This window comes from Siphateles boraxobius, unplaced genomic scaffold (genome assembly GCF_051911475.1).
Source record: "Siphateles boraxobius isolate OS27281-9 unplaced genomic scaffold, OSU_SipBor_1 19, whole genome shotgun sequence".
NCBI lineage: Eukaryota > Metazoa > Chordata > Actinopteri > Cypriniformes > Leuciscidae > Siphateles > Siphateles boraxobius.
Genome location: NW_027508799.1, coordinates 32238359 through 32265593, shown reverse-complemented (window position 1 = coordinate 32265593; position 27235 = coordinate 32238359). Strand labels below are relative to the sequence as shown.

The 27235-nt window shown below is 36.5% G+C and overlaps 1 protein-coding gene and 1 long non-coding RNA gene across 7 annotated transcripts in view; one reads left to right on the top strand and one right to left on the bottom strand.

The window, feature by feature from the left end:
- The window catches only part of tfec (transcription factor EC), a 62865-nt gene that overhangs the window by 30141 nt on the left and 5489 nt on the right, over window positions 1–27235 (top strand). For 3 of the 6 annotated variants that reach the window (XM_077235042.1, XM_077235043.1, XM_077235044.1), the window contains 4 exons: window positions 21887–22114; window positions 22435–22536; window positions 24596–24641; window positions 26407–26463. In XM_077235042.1, coding sequence (XP_077091157.1) covers window positions 21887–22114; window positions 22435–22536; window positions 24596–24641; window positions 26407–26463 — 433 coding nt within the window. Of the gene's footprint in view, window positions 1–16264; window positions 16382–19501; window positions 19593–21049; window positions 21313–21886; window positions 22115–22434; window positions 22537–24595; window positions 24642–26406; window positions 26464–27235 lie in introns of those variants that run through there. The other 3 variants (XM_077235046.1, XM_077235047.1, XM_077235045.1) reach the window with 3 other exon arrangements.
- LOC143742276 (uncharacterized) lies at window positions 9616–26856 on the bottom strand. The gene is made up of 3 exons (XR_013205419.1): window positions 26345–26856; window positions 16299–16389; window positions 9616–9823 (listed from the first exon to the last, which is right to left on the bottom strand). It is a non-coding gene; the product is annotated as an uncharacterized LOC143742276 (long non-coding RNA).

The window sequence follows — 27235 nt, the reverse complement described above, 5'->3', positions numbered from 1 at the left end:
AGCAGTAAAGGTTTTACTACTACTTTTTAATACAATCTGACAGTATAATAAAACTGCAGAATCTGTACATCCACTCTGCTGCGCTCATCTGATTGAGCACAGAAGTGAGCAGAAGAACATTTCTTAATGGGTGAATCTGACAAAAACATTCAGATCACATTTCAAGCTCTACTGTACTGTGCTACAGAAAAAAACTGTAATAAATATTATTTAAATTAGAAAGCACATGCAACAAATTTGATGTATAAATAGCTTTTTAATAATTATTTTGGTTCAGATTACAGATATATGATATGATATTCTGGCATTCACAGTGAGGAAAATCTCACACTGATTTTAGAAATGGGCTTTTGTGGAGCAATTTCTGTTTTTCAGACACTTACAAGATTGTTAAAAAATAAGAATAAAAAATATATATATTATTTTTTTATTATTACATTTATAGGAGCTTTACAGGAGAAAAAAGACTGCACTTGAGTGCGTAAAAAAAGACTATCAGTTTAATTATTATTATTATTGCTTTAATAAAAATAATAATAATAAAACTTTTAGTATCATTATTGTAATAATAATACATTTAATAGTTTAATAACAATAAAAAGTAAATATGATAATTATCAACTCTTATAATGTTATGAAAGTACAAACACGAACCTGATGATTAATTTATGGAAGGTTATGAAACAGTGTCACAGTTGTCTTTTGTGAAGTGACAGATCTTGCATGTGATTTTCCACTACGTAGAATTGCTTTGATCGTATTGATTAAATGGTAAAAGGCAGGAGAACTAGACTCTTCTTGTCTACAAAGATATTATCTGTCTGTCCCAACTGACCTCTGGCCTCTGATTAGTGTGAGTCCATTTCTGCGTTTGATGGGGAACCATGTATCAAACAGGGCCACTATGGCCCTTAATGTGGTGTATCACCAGGGGCCCTCGCTAAACCCTCAGGCCGACATCTCAGAATCACTGCTCAGCCACACTGATTACTCGCTGGCGTCTTTTGGACAAAATAACTGAAAAGGACACAGGAGTTCCTCTCCAGTCAGGGTGCACGAGTCCCTTGTGAGGGACTGGACTAAACTGAAAATAAATAAAAGCAGGAATTGGCAAGTATTAGCCATTAAGGGCAATCAAGATCAGAGGGAAAATGTCATTAGCATTTCCTAATCTCATTCAGATTACTCTAGCCGTCCCATTCTGGAAAGTTAATCTCTAGAATAATATATCTTTTGTTTCTTAAATCCTCTGTGGAATCAATGAGTGGGTTTCCCCACAGGTTCTATTCCCCAACAGGCTTTTTATTTTAGTAAATCTGTTTGCTTACATCTAACTTGAAAAGGTCATATGTAAGATGAGAGAAACTAGGATGTACTGATCGGTATTAAAAGATGCCATACACGTAAACTAAAACAGTAAGCGGGAACTATCCCATTTCATGGAGGGATGAAAGACGACTTTACAGCAATAATAAGTGAGAATGCCTTCTAATATAAGTCATCAACTGGCTCACACTGTGAGATAGTTGCAGGGCTATGCTAAAAGACTTTATCCTACGACATAAATCAGAATGAACTATTTTATAAATGAATATGCAGCTCTTTTATTGTGCTTTCTCGTGGGGACGTTTTATCCCTGAGCTAACGAAATCCTAGTTTATCTTGTTCCATTTTGCACATTTACTTCCCTGGCTAAGCACCTTTCAAAATTACAATTGTGAAACATGGCTTAGATGCTGTTTAAAAAAGTGGCCTTAAAGGGTAATTTCGGCGTTTTACAAGTAAAGCCCTGTTTTAAGATCGTTTCTGATGAAATCGAACGGTTAAAGGGTTAGTTCACCCAAAAATGAAAATTATGTCATTAATGACTCACCCTCATGTCGTTCCAAGCCCGTAAGACCTCCGTTCATCTTCGGAACACAGTTTAAGATATTTTAGATTCAGTCCGAGAGCTTTTTGTCCCTCCATTGAAAATGTATGTACGGTATACGGTCCTTGTCCAGAAAGGCAATAAAGACATCATCAAAGTAGTCCATGTGACCTCAGGGGGTTAGTTAGAATTTTTTGAAGCATCGCAAATACATTTTTTTCCAAAAATAACAAAAATGACGACTTTATTCAGCATTGTATTCTCTTCCGGTTCTGTTGTCAATCCGCGTTCACGAGGCCACTGACGTAAGACGAGCTGACGTGTTATCTGGTGCGCCCGAGCTTCGTTTACAGTCTGAGGGAGAAGTACGCTGTAAACAAAACAATCTTTGCAAACATGTCTAAGGATTTCGACACAAGGGAAGACTTGCATTTTTTTTTAACCAGACATATTTATTAGGGGTGGCACGATCCGCTTTTTTTGCCTCCGATACCGATTCCGATACCTGGGACTCAGTATTGGCCGATACCGATCCGATCCAATACTAAAATAATACTTAAAAAAACAGTGCCAAATTACCTAATAAACTGTATCTGTGTGCCTCACTGTGGGGAAGAGACTGGGATTATTCTTTTGTTAAAGGCATCAAAGCTTGACTTAAACATTATTTTCCTTACTTTGTAAAACAATAAAGACAATATATACTATATAATTAAAATACATTTACTTTAAAATTTTAAGCGCAACTTTTTAATGAAGCAGCAACATATGATACATAGATTGGACAGAACAACTAAGGCTATCAATAAACTGCCATTGCGCAAAAGTATGGTAATATGAAAGGCTCCAATTCAGAGCGGCACGAAACCTTTTGCGCATCCCGTGCAACATGGAGTCACGGCGCGCAGCGCGTCACATTGAAAAGTTCAAACCACAAAAGTAAGATATACATATATTTCTTTATTTATTCATTAGTTTGAGCCTTTTAACAGTTTTAAATTTCAGTTAATGTGCGCGTGAAGAGCAATTATATCGCTCTCTACTCCAGTGTTGTGATCACTGAGGAGTTGTGTTGTGATCTAACAGACACCCGGTTGAAAGTAACATGTGAAACTCCAGCACGTTAAAGTCCTTTTATGCAAACCATAGACCTTTATCTACAGATCTACAGTATAATAATAGGAACATTGACTCATCTTGGAGAGAGTTTCATGGTGTTGACTGTTTTACCCGAGCGCGACGCGCTGTTTGAGTGCTGAGAATGACTGAAAGCCGCAGCGGAGGGATACCCGATCCGGCAAATATTGCTAGTATCGAGCAATACCGATACTGAGTATCGGATCGGCGCACCCCTAATATTTATTTGAACCCGAATACACGGACGCACCAGATAACACGTCACCAGCGTCTTACGTCAGCAGCGTCACTGGCCTCGTGAACGCGGATTGAAAACAGAACCAGAAGAGAATACAATGCTGAATAAAGTCGTCGTTTTTGTTATTTTTGAAACAAAATGTATTTTCGATGCTTCAAATAATTCTAACTAACCCACTGAGGTCACATGGACTACTTTGATGATGTCTTAATTGCCTTTCTGGACAAGGACAGTATACCGTACATAGATTTTCAACGGAGGGACAGAAAACTCTCGGACTAAATCTAAAATATTTTAAACTGTGTTCCGAAGATGAACAGAGGTCTTACGGGCTTGGAACGACATGAGGGTGAGTCATTAATGACATAATTTTCATTTTTGGGTGAACTAACTCTTTAAGATTAAAATTTGGACACATGCTGCTGTCCCGAGAATTTTAGGTTTTTGTGTTAGCACCCCCCCACCTATACAATGGTTTCATAGGTGCCTTGGAACAATCATTCATATAAACGCATTAAACTTTAGTTTACAAAGACGTGAAACTCACTGAGTGGTCTGGGGTGTTCACTGATATGCTCACACAAAAATCGCTCCAAAAGATGCTTTCCAACAGGTTTTATCGTAGTTTTTGGAAGAATGTCCGTTTGTGAGACGTTGGAAAAATAGGTCCACAGTTCTACAACGAATGGTAAAACCTCTGTTGGAAAGCATCTTTTGCAGCGATTTTTGCGTGAGCATATTCAGTGAACACCCCAGACTACTCGGTGAGTTTCACGTCTTTGAAAACTAAAGTTTAACGCGTTTATATGAATGATTGTTCTAATGCACCTATGAAACCATTCTATAGGTTTCCTAAAACCTAAAATTCTCGGGACAGCAGCATGTGTCCAAATTTTAATCTTAACCGTTCGATTTAATCAGAAACGATCTTAAAACAGGGCTTTACTTGTAAAACGCCGAACTTACCCTTTAACCCAGATTTAAAAAGCACGCCAACCCAGGGTCAAGCATAGTGTGAAAAGCCGTTTATTGTTATTGGCCAGCGATTTGAATGTTTGGACCACAAAACTGATTTTAAAAATAAACCTTTTCCACATAAAGAACACTTTTACTAAAGTATATACTTAATCAAATTATTCCTGTGCTCTTTATGAGGAAAGGTGTGAGAATATCTAATTGTACTGGTGCTAAGAAATTCATTTTTTTGATTCTTGTAAATTTCCCTGAGATGATGCAGGGCTCCCATGCAAACCTGCAGATATCGTGCATATTTAAAATTTTGATTTCCAGGTTAACAATGAATAAATAAACATGTTCTACTTCTGTACTGCTTTAAAAAAAAAATGTATATATATATATAATGTATATGTATTTGTATATTTATATATATATGTATGTTCTGGAGTTTAATCATTATCCAGTATTTATGAATGGAAAACTGGAAAAAAAGTTAGGAAACAGTAGTTATATTACTTTTTATGCGTCTTATTTGATTTGATTGTTTTAAAATGTTGACTTTTGTAAAAAACATCTAAAAAAATTCAGTTAGATTTTTAGTTTTCAGTACCAGTGTATTCAATATTCAATATAATATTGTGAATATAATAGACAAGTAAATTGACAAAATATATCAATAATAAGAAATATTAAATGTAGGCAAATTAATACGGTAGGCATTACAATGTCGACCCCAAACACCAATTTTTGCCACGCATATTTAGTAATATTTTGTGTTTCATAGTGCTGGACAAAAGATTTAAAAAAAAAACCTCATACATACATTCTGCACACACACACATGCACCCATGCACACACAGTCTCAGTAGGTTATGGGTTGGAATACAGTTTGTAAAATAAAGCTCTCCATGTGTCGCAATTATTAGTTACTCTAGTTGACCTAACAATCTCCCAACCAGTCCAAGACCCCCCAACTCTTTTAAGATGATGAATTACAAAAGAAGGGATAGAAAGAGAGGCTGAACAAGAAAGAAAGAAAGGAAAATTAAAAAAAAAAAATTCAAAGAATTGGATTAATTGGCATAATGCAAGGTGGCTGAGCACAGCTAGAGAGAGTGTCAGCTTTTGGAGAATCGCTGCCATTCTCAAAGCTGAACCGTCTGCACAATTAGCCAGTCGAACTTTGACCCCAAGCAAAATAATTAATGAAAAACAGAGGATGAAGACAAAATGTGCAGATCCATTTGAGTGAGTGAGGGAGAATACTACATCAAAGAACATCAGTAATTGGCCCTGTGGCTTTCATTCCTTGCCCCATTTCTTTCAATTCATTGACTCAAAATAATGGGTTCAGGTTCATTATCAACAGGTCGTAAGCTTAGGAGTGCTAAACGGGCTTGGGGTGTGTGTCGAGGGCTTCGTGGGACCTGTAGATGAGTCTACACAAGTAAATGCATGATATTGTTGTGCCATAGAGAGCGACAGTTTGGCTTTTGAGAGCGATACCACCCATAAAATCAAAATGTTGGAATATAACTGGTACGGTCAGGTAAGTCAGTTGAGCATTTAATGTTTTGTATACTAGATCATGAAACGGTTAATCTGTAGTGAGATTGAGCTATTGCTTATACGCTGGTTTGTCCTGCCATATAAAGTGTATTATTTTGGAGGAAGTGCAAATATATGCAAACTTCAAGGAACAACTTTAGATGCTTTAAAGTCTGTCCTATTGCATCAAATTAATCTGTAGTGAAAAAGCGCATTACCAAACGAGGTGTATAATGAAAAACATATATAATGTGTCAATGTTATGCTACATTTGTCAAAGTAAATTCAATCTGGTTAATTTGATTCGCATAATTGTATCATTGGTGTTGCGCGTGTTATAATAATGGGTCATTTTACGCTTCATATTTTCAGCTAACAGTCTTTCTAAAGCATCTTAGACTGGAAACCAGCCATAGTCACAGTCTTGATATGGAAATTTATCTCATTTTTATATAACATTTAGAAAATTTGGCTACTTAAGTAATGGAATTTTATATATTGGCCAAATAAACATAAATAAACAAAAAAAAACCAAATACTTCAATAATGATTTAATTTCTATTCATTCTCTTGACATGCAACATGTCCAAACATGCATCTATAAAATATAAATGACATAAATGTCCAAAAAAGAATACTATCTAACTAATCTTAAATGAATGAAAAAGTTCGTCAACATCTACAGATGAGAACAGTAAAACAATTTTGAGCAGAGAAAACTTATTTGTAGCTTGTTAAAGTGTGTGTTTGTGTGTAAACAAAAGCATGTGCGTTTACAGTGGTGCTTTCATTGCTTTGTTGTGGCACAGAATGTCACGACTCGCGACCTGTCCTTGCGTATCACATGCAATTGGCTCTGCTCACGCACACTCAATTGCCGCTATCTAAATGTTCAAGTTACCAGCACGTGATGAGGTAAAATTCCTCAAAACAGTTCATCACAAACCTGACATGCTCATACGGATGCCCTCCACTACACTGCCCTCTCTGAAGCAGCTTGTACCCCCAGCGCGGTTTGGATTGACTTTGGTGGTTTTCCCATACCTGGGTGTGCCATATCAGGCACTTAATAACCTAATAAGTCTTAATGTCAGACTTTTTGGTTTGAGCAGCACCCTGCAGTGATGAAAAGAGAAGCATCGTGTCACGTTAACGTCACCCACTTACTCAGCTGAGAGGAAAACGAGATGAGAAAAAGAAAAGTGAAAGCTCCACAAGAATGTGGGATTCCATTCGACGGAGTGTGTTGTTGTTCGTCAATGTGTTGGCATGATTAGAAAGATACATTTTCATCACTTGACAGCCATTTATGCCATTACACTGGTTTATAGGAATTTAAAAGACTTCTGGGGATGTGAAAATTCTGGCGGACAACTTTAAAAAGGAGAAGGAACTGTTCTTCATCTCAAATGACTCAGCGTTTATAAATCATGATTGATAACAGTACTCTTATTATATACGAATGTTATTGGTTGAAAACTGATCTAAAAAGTAATTAAACACTTAATATATTGGTAACGCTTAACAAAAAGATTACATTTGTTACCATTAGTTAACTACAAACTAACAATGAAGAATACTTCTACAGCATTTCTTTATTATCCTAGTTAACATGAATCTCAGGATTTACTAATCCATTTTTTAGGTCAAAAGTTTTGAATTTTAAACTTTTCATGGTTTACGAAGTTACATTATTTTGATGGTCCGCTTTAGACATTCTACTAAGTAACAAAAATTTGAGATACAAACTGATTTTAGACATTGTTCTTGGTGAGGGAAATTCTTATCTAGTAATTATGAAATGGAAAACAGGAATAGTTATGAATCATTTGATATATTATTTGATTGTTTTAAAATGATTTAAAAAATATTTTACAAAAAGTAAATTAAAAATATTCTTATAAAATATAAAACAATTATATGAAAGTCGTAACTATGAAATATAAAATCGCAATCACGGACAATTATGATAAATAGTAACAATTGTGAGATATAAAGGCACAATTTTTGGAAATGAAGTTGCAATGGTAAGATATAAAGTCATAATAATAAGAAATAGTTACAATTGAGAGCTATAAAGTGAAATTGTGAGATACAAAGTCATAATTGTGAAAAAATAAAATGCAATCATAATAAATAGTCACAATTATAAGAAATAATCATTTTTGTTGCTATTAAGTTGGAATTGTGACAAAGCCACAAATATGCGAAAGAGAAATAATTAAAATTGAGATATAAATTATATTATGCTTTAATGGTATATTGTCTAGGTCTCCTACAATAGGTTTACATGCACCAATGGTCAAAAAGCATAAAAAATACAGTTGTCCGTGGCAGCTTTTACCATCTCCGGAGATTAGCGAAAGTTAAACCTTTCCTAAGTAGGAACAGTTTTGAGATTATAATTCATGCCTTTATTTCATCTCGACTTGACTACTGTAACCCGCTATATCTAGGTCTACCTACTTCATCTATTCACCGACTTCAACTGGTCCAAAACTCAGCTGCCCGCTTGCTTACAGGCATTCGCAAACGGGACCACATCACGCCTACACTACGCTCACTGCACTGGTTACCAGTTCAGTATCGTATTGATTTTAAAGTCTTGCTGTTCGTGTACAAAGCAGTAAGTAATATTGCTCCTCAATACCTTACGGAGCTGGTGACGGAACACAAACCAATCAGATTGCTCAGATCACAGTCTAATCATCTGTTACGAGTACTCAGATCCAAGCTGAAATGTAGGGGTGACAGAGCCTTTGCGGTAGCTGGCCCCAGGTTATGGAACAAATTGCCATTACATATTAAAACAGCACCCAGTGTCTGAGTTCAGAAATCTTTTAAAAACCTACTTGTACTCTTGTGCGTTCAATGTCTTGTGAAAGTTGTTTTTAATTTTTGTATGGATTTAAATAGCTATATTTTGTACAGCACTTTGGTCAACCAAGGTTGTTTTAAATGTGCTTTATAAATACAATAAACTTGAAACTTGATAACAATTGTCTCATACTATACATTGCAGCATCACCTAATTTCTCAAAGTCTGAAAATGGTTAGTTCAAAGATTCAGTCTCTAAACCCGTCCTTTCCAAGAGTCTACTCTGCTCTGATTGGTCAGATGGTCCAGTCTGTCCATACAGCATCTGCTCCACACGTCGACAACACAAACCAAAGTCTTCCAGTCTGAGCTACAACTACAGTGTTTGAGGGCGGGTCAAAGTAAACGTCGTTTGTGGGCGGCTAGTGAAGATCAGAAACTGGCATTATGCAAATTTGTTAGATTGTATAGGCATATATAACAGGAAGTGAGACTATAATTGCTGACGAGTCATTTTGGGCAGTTCAGAATCAATTCTTTTTGGAGACAATAACTTTATTTGTTGTGCACTTTGATCTTTAAAACTTTGCAGACCTTTTACAAAACAGTTGTATTTTACAATGCCTGATGGTAATTTTCGAAAAAGCATAATAGGAACACTTTAAGTCCATAATGTGACATACAAAGTAGCAATTATGAAAAAAATTTAATCACTAGAAAAAGTCACTTTTTTTTTACAGTTGAAGCAGAAATGGACTTCTATAAAAATTTGTATGAATTTCATTGCTTTAGAAAACAAAATATCAAAACTAGTGTTTTTAATTGCTAAATTAAACGAAGACAAGTTGGTTATTCTGAGTAAAGCTCTTGCAATATTTATTTACAGATGCCACTTGGTTTGATGTTTTGTTATCTAATGCAATGACATTTATTCATTTTTAAGTGGCCACTTCATGCACCTGTTGTGTATGTAGTAATAAACCTCTCTCTTGCGGAATCAGCCATGTTGTACATGATCAATTTCCCAACATGCCCCCAAAATACCTCATCTGATATGCCACAAATCAGAGGTGAGTAGAAGGGTCTGTCCAGACTGTTTCAGCCAGACGGACAAGGCCTTTCATTCAATCCTGAACATGAGAGGACGCCACACTGCTCACTTTGTACTAGCGTCTGTTCTTCTACTCCACGATCAAATTCAACTCAGGCTGTGCTGATTAATCAATTTGTGCCAGGAGAGTGTGGGGAGTTCGGTCTGTGGAAGGAAATTACAATGATCCAATTTAAATCACAAAATCAGTGTATTCATCTTAAAAGAAATGTCTGGATATTACAATTCATTTGATTAAGTCGTAATAGAGAAGAGGTCTGAAATATGAAAAGTTCACCCCCTCTTTTATAGCACTGTTGATGAGCTGATATGTATAGGGTTTGTGAATAAACCTTTGTTTTGTATAGATTAGTAATATAACATGCATTTCACTCAATATAACAAAGTTTGAGAAAAGTTCAATGATGTCTTGGGAAATGACACTGCAATCAAACATGAATGCTGAAACATTGAGCATAGATATAAACAATCTTTGTGTGTGCGAGTATAAGATTTGTGTGTCTCACTGTGTCAGTGTAATGACTGAAGGCTTTTACACTGTATTTGAGACGACCATGACTGCTTTAACGTGTCACGCATGTTACGGCACAATCGGACACACTTGTGCCTCTGTGTATGTCCACAAATGCACATGGACGCTGTGTAGATTCTCCACAGTTACATCACACACACATAAATGACAGTGACTTGAAGAGAACGTGGACACAAGCGTTTCTTTGTCATCCTTCAAACTGTGTATTATTAGTTCGGGTAAGGTCAAAGTTGATCTAATTTTCTGCTTAGTCTTCATTAAACAGCTATTGCATTATTTCATTTTACACAATTAGATTTAGTCTGTAATGAATATATCTCAAGCTAAAGCTTTTGAACAGAGCTTTGCAAATTTAGCTCACAAATGCACTTTATGTGCACTTGAAAAAAAAAAAAAGGTTGTAAAGTTAAATATATTTTACTCTGGACCATAGGCCATACTATCACTCGCATTATAAACTCAAATTTCAGGATAAAGGCACCAGTTGTGGAGATATCTGGTGCGACTGCCCATTCAACTTTTGATACTCCTTTAAACTTAGACTCATAAATAAGAGTTTAGATACTTAATGTACATTCTTCCAATCAGATAAGACAAGAGTCTGTTTAAAGGCCAAATCGAATTCCCTGTTTCAATATTTCATGACATTTGAAGTAAAGTGGATTGACTGTGTTCAGCTATTTTACAACAGAAAACTGAGACAATGACATGAGAGCTTGAGTACTCCAAATAAAGCAGTCTAGTCTGAAATTAAGGAGTCTGTGATACAGTTTTCAGGCATGTTATATGACTATACATTAATATATACAGCGGTGCTTGTTATAACTATTCCTCATACTTAGTGTGAGCAATTTAAACAAACAATTTAAACAAAACCCAATTTAAACAAACAAAAAAGCATGTAACTCATCCCTCAACCATGAATGATATCTAGTAAGTTTGTTGGGTAAAGGTGTGATTTTTCAAAGCAATCAAACTTGAAACAGGTGAGAAAATATCTCAAAGGCTTAAATTGAAAAAGGGACCCGATAGATTTGAGAATGGGCTCTTTCAACTTGGGCCAGTAAGAAACTATCCAGAAGACCATAGCAAACACTACTTTATAACGTGCTCAAAACGCCTCAGAAACCTCTGAATATTAATTCACTACATTCAGTGATGGGAATAACGGCGTTATAAATAAACGGCGTTACTAACGGCGTTATCTTTTTCAGTAACGAGTAATCAAACGAATTACTGTTTCCCCTGTCACAACGCAGTTACTGTTACTGACAAAATAATGTGGCGTTACTATAATTGAACTCACTGAAGCGGTTTTAATCCGAGTAGGCTCTCTCTCCGGCGGCGTTTTTTTCTCTGGTGCGTGTTGTGGTGCGAAGCGAACGCCGCGAGTGCGCCCAACAATGCGCGAGAGTGACCGAGTGTGTCCGAGAGCGCGCTCAACAGTTGCACAAGAGAGACCGAGTGTGTCCGAGCATTATATAGTTTGTTTATAAATAAATGACAAATTCCAGCATTAGAATAATCTCTATAGCCTATTTTTGGTATCATCTGCAACATTTTAATTAATTTACATGGTTATACAAATAAAATCTAAAAAATAACCTGCAGGGAACGTTCTGGGAAGGTTATAAAAATAAAACCTAAAAATAACAGGGAACGTTCTGGGAACCTTCTCTTAAGGTTATAAAATAAAACCTGAAAATAACCTGCAGGAAACATTCTCAGAAAATGTTTTTTTGTTTGACCGGTTGTAAACACGTGCCGCAAACATGCCTAGAATTTGGCTTAAATAACCTCTGATGATGACATTCTCTGTAGGTTATAAAAATAAACCCCCAAAATATTATATTTTATTATTATAATTTTTTTGGTAAATTATCCAGTATTATATTTAGAGCACTTATTAAACGGTTTACTTTTGTGAGGAAGAAAATACTTAGGCTACAGTCTGTCTACTAGTTGTGAAGTTGTGTAACAGTTTTAGCATTTTAATATGCCCTACAAAGAGTATGTATATTTTTTATTATTATTTATTTATTTTTAGTACATTTCTTAAGTAGCATAATTTATTTTTAAACTTATTTGTTGGCCAGTTGTGGTCTGTGCGATATTAAGTATAAACCATCTATTATGTTTTATTGTTCTACTATAGTAGAATAATATATTTAATTTAATAGGTGTCTCTCACATTGTCCCACAGCAACATTAAAATAGTGTAGATAATATTATTATAATAATAATTTATTCTATTAAGTGTCCATTTCATTCATTTAACAGATGAAATACTGGGGGCATCCAAGTTATTTGACATAGGCCTATTTGAATTTTTTTTTTTAAAGTAACATAATAGTTACTTTCTCTGGTAATTAGTTACTTTTATAATGATGTAACTCAGTTACTAACTCAGTTACTATTTGTGAGAAGTAACTAGTAACTATGACTAATTACTTTTTTTAAGTAACATGCCCAACACTGACTACATGTACTTAGTTAGGTTTTGTTATTACGGTTACACTTTATTTTACATTGTCCTTGTTACATATGTTACATGTACTTACCATAGTAATAACAGTAAATTATGCATAATTACATGCAACTAACCCTCAACCAAGTCCTAATACTACCCTAACCCTATAGTAAGTACATGTAGTTGCTTAATATACCCAGTACTTAAATATATAATTACACTGTAACAATGACAGCTTAAAATAAAGTGTTACCGTTATTACTATAGTAAGTAACTACGTCACTTTAAAAATAAAGTGTTACCGAAATCTTTTGTAATATTATTAAAGTCTTTACTGTGTTGCTAAATAAAATTATGAATTTCCTTAATCTTACTGGTAGTGTACAATTGTGCATTACTGCTTAGAGACCGTAACTACTTTATGTTTGCTACGTTTGTGTACAACAGAAATATCCTCAAATGTTCCTTACCCCAGCTCACCTCACCAAGACAAACCATGAAATTAACTTACGATCTGTCGTTACAACACAACTCTGCACTGCCAAAAAGAAATCCATGTAGGCGATTCAAACCAGTGATTAGCCCAAACCCAGATAAAGAAGGCCTTTCAAAACCACAGCTTACCCATAAGCCCTTGTTCTGAGAGTGCTGGGTCCTTTTTGTGAGTCTGGCGTGTGGAGGGAAGTCATGTGATGCGGTTTGGTCATTTTGTGATTTTTAAGGGGATCAGTGCAAAGCGGGGTGCCAAGTTAGAAGATCATGGGAAACGGTTAGACGCTTCTGAAAAGTCGTTTGCCCCTCCAAATATTGTGGATAAATTTCCCAATGAAAGGAGTTTATTGATCAGATTCACTACAACTACTTTCCAATGCGTTGTTTGAAGCAGATAGCCTGTATTTGAATAGAGGAATGCGTTTTACAGTTGCTGTTGGTTTTGGTTCTGCAATTAAATCTGTCTGCGCACAGGAACTGTGGGTCTGAATGGGACGGGGTTGAGTGAATTCCTCTCAGGTGTGCCTGTGAACGGCTTGCCTTGTCGGCCCTGATGGAGTGGAGGCTAATTGATTTACATCGAAAATCGCATTAGACGTAATCACATCTTTTCTGGGGAAACCAGGTTTCTATTCAGCCCACTCTTTAAACGCACACACCTATTAGCAACCTATGAAGCTGTTTATGTAACATTGCAGACGATTAACATTTGTTAACTATGAAAGCTTGTTTCTTCCATGGAATAGAGTTTATATCTCACAATTCCAAGTTTATATCTTGCAAATCTGAATTTTATCTAAAACTCAGAATTGAAAAGCTTTCAGAGTTACCAGATATAAACTCCCAATTCAGAGAAACAAAAAGTTAGAATTGTAAGATTAATATTGTCAATTACCTTTTTTCTATTCCGTGGCAGAAACAAGCTTCCATAGGTAACAAAATAACAAACCTTCTGGTATTGATTTTAAAGAATAATAATAAAGAATAATTGCACTGGTACAAGAATAGAATAAAAAAAAAACATTTACATTTTTGAGGTCACTTTTTCATACAAATGATAGAGAATCCAGGTAAATGTCATATATAAATGTTGTACTATTTTCACACACCATATTTCTTGAAGCACTGAGCTCCGGGAGGACAGTTTGGCACTCCTATCATACAGTTAAAATGAGTGTAATATTTAATTTATATATGAATCATTAAAGTCTTCTGGTTATTATGCATTCCTTTTCTACTTGGATAAAACAGCTCTCAGATGTGTGAGCTGGACTTTGAAGTCTTGTCTCAGAAGCGGCCCAACTCTTACAGGAAGTAGCTCATGTTTTATACATACTGTATGTGGGACTAACAAAGGTGAGAATTCAGACCGAGCCCAGAGAAAAACATGGAAAAATGGCCAACCAGGATTTTCGGTTAGAGGTAAATATACAAACACATACAGAAACTCTAGAAAACACACAAACAGACACACACACAGGTTTCCATGTTTTATGGGGATTTTTCATAGACGTAATAATTTGTATACTGTTCAAACTGTATGTTTGATCCCCCTACACTAACCCTACCCCTAAAGCTACCCATCACAGAAAACTCAACATTTTTAAAACACTTTTAGTATGATTTATAAGCTGTTCTCTTCATGGGGAACAAAAAATGTCAAATTGGTCCCCATAACATGGGGAATACCAGGCACACGCGCGCACACACACACGCGCACGCACGCACGCACGCACGCACGCACGCACGCACGCACGCACACAAACACAAACACAAACACACACACACACACACACACACACACACACACACACACACACAGCTTCAATGGCACTCTTGTCAATTACTAGAAACTTTCCTTTGCATTTCCTTTAAAACAGGAAACAAGGCAACAAAAGGATGCTGATATACACATCCTGTCTACTTTAGAGAATCTGCAATGATTTCAACCATTTCCAAAGTATCTTCTCACTGTTCTCATGCCATAAATCATCATTTGAGATGATAGTTTTACAATGACCTTAATGACCTTATAATGACCTAGTAAATGTGACTTTATTATCCTCAATTGTTATTTTATATTTAGCAATATCACTTGATATCTCACAATTGCGACTTCATTTATCATAATTGTGACTTTATATCACTTTATGACTTTAAATATCACGATTTCATATCTCACAACTGCAAATTTGTGACTTCATCTCTCACAATCACAACTATGACTTTATTTCTTGTTTTAAACATGATCTTACAATTACATTATTTTTTACTCTGAGGTGGAAACAGTCTTTCATAATTTCCTCATCTGTTTGACTTGGTGGTTTAAACTAGAAACTTTTATGGTCCTCGTTTATTGTAATTTTTTAAAGGAAGTCCATTTTTAATATACATTATATAATATATATTTTAATATTTGTATATTTTAATGTACAAATCAGTAAGTCAGACTTGTACAGTGTTCTACAGAGAAACACAAACAACACTGCAGACTGTGGGGAAAAATAATCTCCATAGTGCAATATAAAAACTGCCCTGGAAGACAAAATTGAATGGAAAACATTAAAAACAATGTCATTTTAATCTGAGAGGCTTCAGTAATGAGCACTATGCACTTTTTGGGCTTGTTGGTACTTAAAGTGAATGTGTGTGCACTACACTACTTACAAGTGCAAACGCAAGCGAGTGTGTCTGGAGTAGCATTTCGTTTGATTAATTTTTATGTATGTTGTGTGTGTGAGAGTGTTAAAGAGATGACCTATCAGGGGAATGTGCTGAGTAAGGCTGTAAAGAGGGTCAGACAGGAAGGACCAAGAACAAAATAACGCTCCGAGTCTCTAGCACCTGAAATTCTGCCTCTGTCAGGCCTTTGGGTGACCACTAGATCCCGTACAGAGGAAGCTGAGAAAGCTGATGTGTCATGCCTTCCTCTCCAGGCCCGTGTTTCTGCACACACAGCTCAGGAAAGCCACACACACACATATGCTCAGTTATCCTTCTGCTTTCCTAGCCTTGTTGCGTTTACACTGGACTGAGAGATTTCAGCTCCTCTTGGCTTGTGGTTTAAGGGCAAAGACTGCAGGCTGTTTGTGCATGTTGTTTGCGTGACCCCTGCTGAGTCTGACCTACTGTGAAGGCCTTCTTGTGGACCATGAGCCGCTGCTGTGTGGTTCAAGTCATCTCTCTCACGGAGGTCCAACTGCTGCCGGTATGTACCTGCAAAAGCGAGAGAAATAGGGATGAGAGCTGCATGAGAGTTTGAGTTCAAATGCTGTTTGTTAGTCTCTGAGTGCAATGGTCTTTAATGGTTGCTTGGAATTGTTTAACCCTTGTGCCTCCTTAGGGACATATTTGGCCTTTACAGTTTTGTTTTTTTGCCTGTGTTAATGCTAACTGCATAAAAATTGGCACAGGTGTGTATTTTTATTGTAATTTTACTATTTCACCGCTATTTCCTAAAAAAGATATTTTTTGCAGTAGGTACACAAATACTCCCACTCAGCGCCTTTTGGACAAAAATGGTCCCATTGAAACCCATTAGAACTGCAATTTTTTAAATCCCATGGCCATTTAACTATAAAATGATGCAATCTTTGATAAGAGGCTTTCATTCTGTTGGCAAGGCTTCAAAATGCAAATTTTTACTATTTTTTACCAGATGGTGCCTTTTTTTCAGGTTTGGTCTATAAAGCAAATACTTGGTTTATTCCTGTTTTCTGCTCCGGCATATTATAAGGCCAATTGGATAAATTATGCCACGATATTTGTGTGGGTGTGTTGGTATGCGTGTTATATAAAAAAAAATGTGTGCATGTGTGTGTTTGTAATATTGAGAGAGAAAAACTCAACTGATTTTCTAGCCGTTTTAGAGTTCAACTTGTTTTATTAAATATATATTTTATATAAAATAATGTTCATAAATTATAAACTTAAACCTATATAACTTTGTTTTGGATTTCCTTTTTTATTTTACTAAAGCAATAATCTGCCACGGGTCTTCTTCAAAATGATACCAAAGCTTGTGCTCCCAAGCTTCAAATTTTTATGAACGTTTTTTGACATGGACATTTTTGTCCTCTATGGACCTATGTGTAACTTTTTTTAAATGAGGCACAATTAATGGACAACTGTGAGTTCAGATTGAGCTTCAGTTACTCTGAGTCTATAAAAGTGCTGTTTTGAAGAGATTGCTTCCTGTTGCTCAGCTGGGAGAGTACACTATGGCACTCGAGGTTATGGGTTCGATTCCCAGGGAATACACAATGAAAAAATGCACCATAAGTCACTAAGGATAAAAGTGTTAGTCAAATGCATAAATATACATTGAATATCTATTTGGGTTGGACCATTGGTTAAATGGACAGAGATGATGCAATCAAACAGATTTATGGCTCTAGCAAAAAAATGTTATATCTGTAATACCTTTGAAGAGAGTTGAATGACAGAAGTAGGATTAAAAAACAAACAAAAAAACACATATTAAGTGGCTGTAAAGCACACATTTCCCTCAAAGTATTTGGACACTTAAAGGGTCACTCCATCTCAGGAAAGATGAATGTGTATTTAAAATGGGTAATATATGTAGAAGAAATGTGAAATTATTTTTGAATTTGGAGCTTTGTAGACTGAGAAAAGACAGAAAATGTATTTTTGGCTTATGTGGATGAAAGACAACAACTCCCAGAATGCACTTGCTTCGCTGCCCTAGGAGGCCACGCCTACCGGTAACAGAGCGCAGTAGTTAAACAACAAGTCTAGGCTACTAGTGAGTCTCCGTGAGTCTGCCCGAAAATGTGTTTCGAGATCGCCAAAAATGTCCGGGATTCGGCTTTTGCGTTCTACAGTCACCATTCATCATGTTTACCGTGGCGAGCAGGACAAGTGAAGGCCGTGTGGAGAACGACGCGAGGCCGGTGGCGTGATTACTGATGAGCGACACCTGTGAGACGCACCGGTCTCGTATCTCTCACGGAGGAGCGGGAATTTTCTTAGCGATGTTAAAACGCACATCAACCGATCACTTGTTTAGCGTTCATGTAAACACTACATTCAGATTCACCAATCAGAATGAATTCAGTTAGATTGAAACAAAAGCTGTGCATGTAAACAATGAATGGCGACCACAGAAAGCAAAAGCTGAATCCCGGACATTGACGGCCGGACATGTCTGGGAAAAAGAGGACGGTAACCCCTGAAGTTACTACTCAGCTTTCTCCACAGAACAAGAGCCTGCTAGCTTACCTTCCAAAAAAGATGGCTGACACTATGTGTAATCCCAATCCTCCATAATGCATCTGTCTGCGTATTCAGTACCATCGTCCATATTTTCAAAAAGTTTCTGCCGGTGAAATCAAACGCACTGGCACTGATCTGTGATTGGTCTGTTAGCGCATTAGGTCCAGCCCCCTATGGGCGGGTTTGAAAGGGTGAGATCTAGTGCTTGTAGTCTATACAGAAATCCCCCCGTTTTACACTTCCTCCTACAATGACGTAAAATGACGATTTTTTCATCATTGTAGGAGGAAGTGAAAAAGGTAAATAGAGGATTTCTCTCGTCTCAGGGGAAAATGAGAGAGTGTTGCACGACCATTCAATAGTATGACTGTGTTTCTAACAATGGAATGCTTAATGCAAATGGGTGGAGTGACCCTTTAAGTCACCCTCAAAAATGACTAAATGTCATATATTAAATATATGTTAAAAAAATAAATATTAAATATAAGCATGTATAGTTTTTATATTTTAATATTATAAAAATTATATAAAAATATATTTTCATATTAGAAACCTATATTTCTATACAATAAATTGTGCTTGGTTTGATAGTTTGCATTTTTGAGTGTGGCTAAATTGTTTAAATATGCTAATTGCTGTGGTGCAAAGAAATATCAAGAACATGCTGTCAAATTCAGGGGAAGGAACAACACCTGATGTGTTTAATGTGAATGTGATTCCGTTCTTTTGGTGTGTTGTGTGTGTGTGTTTAAGAAGTTTTACTTTCTCTTCCCCTCAGAAACTTTTGTGGTCTAACAGCATTGAATCTTAAGAGGAATATTCAGTATAGCATAACTGATGTCTTCAGAAACAAAACAGAAGAGTATCTCTGACTCACATCTTTCAAAATAAAGGCATATCCTATAGATTTATATTGAAGTGATTTAACTTCTTTACCCATTCCAACTCAACATAATACCTGACCTTTTGGCCATGAAAGGTTTTGTCCATGATTTCTAAAGCCGGTAAAAATTGTCCCCCTCCCCAGTGTTTCAAAACTGATTTTTCTGAAGTGAAACCAGAACTTGACTAATGCTGAAACAAAATTAAGCAACATCAACGCTAGCACAATAGATTATACCTCGTCATTCTAGACACGCTTACAGATTTTCTAGGCAAGATGTACACTTAAAGACCAAATCAAGGTAAAGGAAATGTTTTTGTTATTATATGTTAGATTATATTAATGTGTCAGTGTTTCTGTACCTCCATACTGTCATTATTTTTTTTATTCTAATATAACAAATAGATATAATTTACAATATATACAATTATTAAACTAATATGTTGATATAAACTGCTATTCTGCTAGCTTAAAGTTTGTGAGTGTGTGTCTGTGTATATATATATATATATTAGTTATTTAAATGTAAGTTATTTAAAGGAGTACACATTACAATTGTAGAAAATATAAACATATGATATACATCAAAATATAAACTATCAAAAGTGTAAAAAAAATAAGTTTATGAACTTTATGAAGCATGCAAATCTCAACTGTATCATTGATAATTTAGTATAAGATCAACTCATAATCTGCATGCAGAATGTTTATCTAATGAGTGTGATGTTGTTTTAAATATGCCATCTAATACATCTTCACATATAGGGCTTACATTGTCTCAACTTTATTAGTGAACGAAATCACTACAACTTCAAACACATTACAGGCTTTGATTTGTTAATAGTCGTGTATCCTGCATTCACAACAGAAAGGGGAGATGTAAGTCAAGGACATGGCCCTCTAACACAACTATAACCCTTGCCTTCCCCACTGCAGAGATGAGCTCTCAGACACACAATGGCTTCTTTCACCTTTGCCTGGGATAAGAGAGAAGTTACACTCTTAGGTCGTTTTGAAGCCAAATCTAGTGTGTGTAATGAAAAGAGCTTTGCAATGGCTGATAAACAGAGACAGACCTCTGGTGAACTGTTGAATATGCAGTCAGAGGGGCATAGAAGATCCGATTTGGTCCTCGGATTCATCCTTTAAGGGCTTAAATAACTATTTCAATGCGTATGGGATAATATTTTCCATTTAAGATTTCCATTCAAGGGCAATACTGCCTAACTTCCAACAAATGTTTCTGACTCAACTAACACGAGTATTAAATGCCTCTTTTGTTATTGCAAACCGACGTTTTGATCAAATTAAACATCATTTTGGTTCACACAATTGAGTATCTTTAGTCAACGGTCAATAAAAGGTCAGTTTTGGATTTTTTGACAGCCATAAAAGTAACTCAACAGTTGTGCTTTTGTAAGCGTAGACAACATAATAATGTCTGATAGGGGTCGCCTCAGTCACCCCGAATGAATGCTTCCCTCCTATATTTAGCTTTACGATATGTTATAGACTAAAATTAGGGGAGCCGCCGGGTTCAAGACAGTTAGTTTTTGAAAACAGATACAAGACAATGTTGTCTAGTGGGTCTGGGTCTGGGTCATTTGGAAACCACACACAACAAGCAGTAATTGTGTCGGACCCCCTGAAGCAGAAGTGGTAGAAGGGGGAAGTCTGGGATTGGCTGCTTCACGCAAACAAAACTGGGCAGTCCCAGCGAATTAGCCATATAGGCAAAAGACCCTGCAGTGATCAAACCTGTCAGATCAGTAATCTCTCCACTCGAGGTGACTACTACGACTTGCGATAAAAAGGAAAGGCCTGGTCTTAGAACTAATTAGGTCACAGAGTTCCTCCCGCTTGGTTATAAAGACCGGACAGGAACAAGAGGGGACAGTCACTTGGTGGTAGCCTGGGATCCTACCTTAGCGTTCCTCCGTGTGGAAGTACAGGGGTTGAGAATGCCACATTTAACCGACTGTAGTTTCTACAAGATGAGAGACGGAGCTCGAGTTTCCAACGTAAGGACCTGCTATGTTTTGCTTTGACTTGTTTTGCACAAGATAAGGGCAGTTTTGGTGCTTGGTTAAAGGGTAGTTCACCCAGAAATTAAAGTTCTGTCATCATTTACTCGCCCTCCTCGTGTCATTTCAAACCTGTAGGACTTTCTTCTGTGGAACAACTGAAAAAATTGTTTTTGTCCATATGATGAAACTCAGTGGGGTCTTCCACAGAAGAAAGTCCTACATGATAATATGAGGGTGAGTAAATGATGACAGCATTTAAATTTTTATGTGAACTATCCCTTTCAGAATTTTATTTTGGTTTGGTTTTTTGGTTGAGGTTGGATTGCAGTGATCAACTCACTTTCGGGGACATGCTTAAAATGCGATGTTGGGCTTAATATATGCTTAATTGAAGGAAATAATTGCAAATTTTTTGCTTATCATGAATACGGTAAGGTGGTTTTGGTTGCGCAGATGCTTAATGTTGGAAAACAAGTTAAATGAAAGAGATGTAGGCCTACAAGGACATCATTTGAGGACAAATAAGACTTACTAAGCAAAAAAAAAAAAAATTATCTTCTTTTTGTAGGTTCAAAGTCATCTGGAGAACTCCAAGTACCACCTCCACCAGACCCAGGCCCAGCAGGTCAAACAATACCTAACTTTGGGCAGCAAACTCGCTAGCCATCCTCACCCGGGCCAGGCCCTGGGCACGGTGCCCGTCATGCGCAACGGACACATGCCACCCATGAGCGACAGCAGCACGCCAGGAAGCCCCGTCACCTTGCTCACGCTGGCCAACAATCACGACAGTGAGGTGAGTACTTCCTGTGATCTCATCTCTCTGAGTGTTTGTACTCATCAATAACTTTAAACATTCAGCTCTGATCACGTTGACAATGAAAGGATGTGTCGGCTGCTCTGATAAGAGATGCTTCATCCTCAGGCTCGTCTTTCAGAGATGATGAATCATCTGTTATTGGATTAGTGGCCCAGTTTATTCACACGTCTCCCACTTTTACTCTGGATTGACACAATGACTAACGACAGTGAAAATGAAACTTAAAACAACATCTCAGATTGACAAATTCAACCTCTATTGATAGAAGTATGTGTATAATCACTGTTTTCTTTTAGTTTCCAATGGATGAAGTTATTGACGATCTTATTAACCTTGAATCCGGGTTCAAAGATGGGGGTTTGGATTGTATGGAGCCAGGAATCATAATGCAAAATAATGTAAGTATATACCAAGTTAATCTCCTCACTTTGTCGAACTGTTTCGTACCGTGCAATTAATAATGAGCTGTGTATAGAGGTGTAAAAAGCACTGGGAAATAAGTTAATAAATGGCTTGTACAGTATGTCAAAATAACTAACAGTCAAAATATCTAGTAAAAATTATACTTCAAAAGTAAATTATTATATAATGCATTGCAATGCAGACTTATTTCATTATAGTAAAAACAATCAATTTAATTGAAAACATAATAGTTTAACCATAACCAGAAATTTGCAGAATATCAATAATTAGATCAAATACTATTTTATATAATTGTTTAATTTTAAAATATTTCTAAAACATTTCTAAAGTATTAACTATAATATCTACAAGTATAAAAACTATAATTATAAAAAAATTATGATTAGCTATTTGATGCATTATATAAACAGACCTTAATTAAAGTGTTACCATGTTATGAAATGAAAATGACAAAGTACTTCTGCATGTTCATAAAATGCACACTTAATTAGATGAATAAAACAGGTAAGACATTTGTAGGTTTAAAAATGAATTAAACACATTAATAACACAAACACGTGCCAGTCTTTGGTGTGCTTGTGAAAAGGGGTTTGTCTTTGTGTGAGGTCCAGCTGAGAGTCAAAGTTCAGTCTCTGGGGAACAGACTTAAATCTCCGGCTTTAAACAGTGGAACAATAGTCTTTTAATGATGTCGGCATGCAGAGAGGTATGCCTTAGAAGAGCCAGACTATGTTAATGAGTGATCACTTCTCCAAAACAGAAAGAGGGAGCAAGCTAGAAAAATACCTCAACTCTGCTAAATGCCAAAAGCACATTCTGCTGAGGAATTGCAATTCTGCTAGAGCCAATGAAAACCCTTAGGTAAGCATCTGGGCACACAAGTGGCCCAACTATGTGTGAGACCAGCATGCAATTGTTACTGTCATACTAACGTCCGTGGATGGACAAAGCTTCGCTTGAGTTGTGATTACTACAACACCTGAACTCACTAGAGAGGTATGTGATACTAAGAGCATGATGGGAACGAATAAGGCAGAGTGTGCTGAGGAAGTAGAGAGAGAGAGAGAGAGAGAGAGAATGAGCAAGCGAGAGTTTTGTATTTGAGTAAGCAGTCAAGCATCAGATTGAGCTAATATCTTCTCTCCCAGTGGACTTGTTCAGAAATGATACCATGCTTAAACGGATCAATTCGTTCTAATTAGTCATACAGCACGACGCATCAAGCCGCTTCCTCGTGTCAACATATCTGCTAACATGATGGGAATGGATTGAAGCGATTACGACGCGAACAGTCAAGGGGCTGTGGCAATCTCTCATGTTGATAAGCCCACGCTTTCCCCTACTGAGATAATGGAGGGCACGTACGAGCGGAGGAAACACTATAGAACACTTCCTGTAACGCTCTGACCTCCTCTTTAATCCTGTACTACGTTTACATTTCACCGAGAACGCTGACAGAAATGGGTTTTTCACAATGGGCTCTAGCTTTTGTTGGACTGGTAGTTGGCGAAAAACGTGCATGTAGATGTAAATGGAGCTGACCGATTATGCCATAGCAAAACTCCTGCAGAATAATAGAAACCGAGAATAAAAAATAAAAAAAGCTCTACAGCGCTCTCTTTTGTCTCCTGGAGCGCTGCATCTGTTTGCTGATTTTCTCTGCTCATTTAAGACTCATAGTCTGACTTTATGCATATGAGCTCTGCACAAATCCAGAATTTGATCATCCATCATTCATAACGTCGTCATTTTATATATTTTAGTTAATTTGATTATGCATCATCTGGCTGTAATAATCACATTTTAATCCTCAAATCAAGTGTAAAAAAGCAGTAAAACTTAATCTAAGCCTGTTTAACAGTTTACTCTTAACATAGAGAACGTCAGTGTCAAAAATCATGCATGTAACATCTAAAATATTACATACGATGCAAAATAGACTGGATAAAAGATCACATGCATGCAGAATCCCTACACATGGTGAACATGTAATGCCCCTGTGTGAATCTAGACTTGCTCTCTCTTCCTCTGAAGGTGTCACTGAACAACAGCATGCTGGAGATGTACGGCGGTGACCAAGGTAAGACTGACTCCCTCATTGCCCACAAAGCTCTCAGTTAAAATGGAAGTTACAGGTATGGAGCACAGACGCCTGTCCGAGCAGGACCTGTGCTGTTAGCAAAGACATTTCAGAAAGAAACACTTAGAGGAGCAGTTTCATTTCAGATTAAACACCACAAAGATGTGACTGCAGTTTTGAAACGGTTTATTTTCTGTTTCTCATCTGGTAGAGCATTGCAATAGCCATGACAAGGTCACAAGTGTAAGTCCCTGCACTATTAGAAAAAAAAAGGTTCAGTGGGGTTCTATATAGAACTCTAGGGTTCCTGACTTAATTTGATGTTTAACCGTTCATTTTAATTTGTTTCTTTGATGGAAGTTTGGAATTTGATGGAAGTATGTTTTCGAGCTGTTTAATTCATAAAATTTAAAATGAATAAAAAGATGCATAAAATTATCTCATAATAGGAATCCCTAAAAAGGTTTTATATATGAAACACCTGACAGAACCCTTTAAGGTTCCATATAGAACCTTTTCTTCTGAGAGTGTAAGAAAACACAAAAAAATATATAAAGAATAATGTTTTTGTTGTGTTTCTTGGGACTTATTTTGTGACCTAAGAACACAATAAATAAAATGGATGGATTAATAAACAAAGAAATATTTTTTTGGACTTAAACTTGTGACCTTGTCACAAATAGCTCCATACTTGAATTATGAATGATGAATTAGTCGTCTCAAAATTACATTAACTTTTATGCATTTGGCATACTTCATTATTTTCTAAATCATATATTTTTTTAATTGACTTCTGCTATATTTCATTATATTATACTATGATAAAAGTGTTCCCATTGAACACACAAAATATATTAATAATAATAATAATAATAATAATAGTACAAATACTGCAAATAGATCTAGCAAAGCAAACCCATGTGTTATTCCAAACAGCCCAGACTGTGAAAGCCTAACACAACTGTATGTTTCATTTTATTATTCAGCTGTCTTATTCTAAGAGTCGGCGTGCTCCGTGTTTAGCTCACCATTGTGTTGCTCTCATTCTTCATTATCAATGCTTCAGTGAGCGGAATATGGTAGCATGTATTCTTAGCATGATAGACATGCACAATTCCTCCTTTGTGGGTGCCTTTTTTCTTATGAATGTCATGCATCAAGTAAAGCTAATTGATTCAGGAAATAGAAAGGATGCCTGGAGAACTCTTCACTCCGGCAGGAAAATAAGTGCATTACTTTCTTTTTCACATAAGCGTGCTGCACGGCGCTCTTGTTTGGTTACGCGCGGCTCAAATGACCTTATTGAATCAGCAGAAATGAATTGAGAAATCCAATCACTGCTCCCAATTATATAATTTGGAAGAATGTGAATGTGAATATGAATGCAGAAGCATTAGGCCTCCCTCCTCTTCACCCGCTCCGGGATGCCAGCAGCAGATTGGTTAATCGTAAGGTCCGGAAGGATTCAAAGAAGATACACAGCTTTTCTACAGACAGAGATCTGGTGTTGACGAGTCTGGGCTGAATGACACTTATTCAGACACAAAAAAGGGCTTGTGCTGATGTGTGGCTGCATGAGATGGTTGTTGTTTTGGGAGCATTAGGCAGGAATCTTGAGGACTGATTAGGAAGTTGTTAAAACTAATGATGTTATTAATCTAATGGCTTTTTTTTTTTTTGCATCAGCATGGTGTTCAACTTACCTTTGGATATACACTTATTAGTTTCTGCAATAACCTTCCCATCCTTTCTTCTTCTCTTACAGAACACGACACCAGAGTCACGGCCAAAGAAAGACAGAAAAAAGACAATCACAATCTAAGTAAGAGGGCGTTTGCACTTGCTCATTTAACCCTCATGTTCTGTTTAGAGACCCAGAGGCCCGGAAAATTCCTCCGGGAATCTGTTGTTACCAAAATGCTCAAAAAATGACTTTTCTTTTTGTGGTGTGCTTTTTACGGGACTCAAATTGACTCCAGAACTGAAGCAAAGTGGCTATATTCCATATAACAAGTCACATTTTTGAAAAATGCATGGCTGATTGAGGGTTCAGCTTTCATAAATGTTGTCAAATGGATGATTAGGTCAGAGAAATATTTTGGTAACAGTTTACAATAAGATACCATTACTTAATAAAGCAATAAGCCCCGCAAAGCCGTGATTTACAATGAATTGAGAACTAGCGTTGTTAGGCACGACACGGAGCGGAGGTATAAAGGTATAATAACCTTTTATAAAACGGTTACTCCATTAAAATATTCATTGTAATATTTATTTTATTCATACAATTAAACACCAGCAACAAAAAAAATAACGTTATAACACATTTATTCCTCCGGCAAGCAATGTATTTCAAAAGAGGTTGCCAAGCAAGCCACACATGCAGAAACAAAGAATCACAAATGGCAGTTGCGCAGTAATACTAATGTAATGCGGTCACGGGTGTATGTTTGTTGAGTAATTTACAACGGCTTTGAACGCGGCTCAACCAATCAGAATCAAGGACTCGAACTATCTGTTTTAAAACATGCATTAACTAACTGATGATAGCTCATGTTGGCACAGGTTAATTATATAATGTGGTTACATGGGTT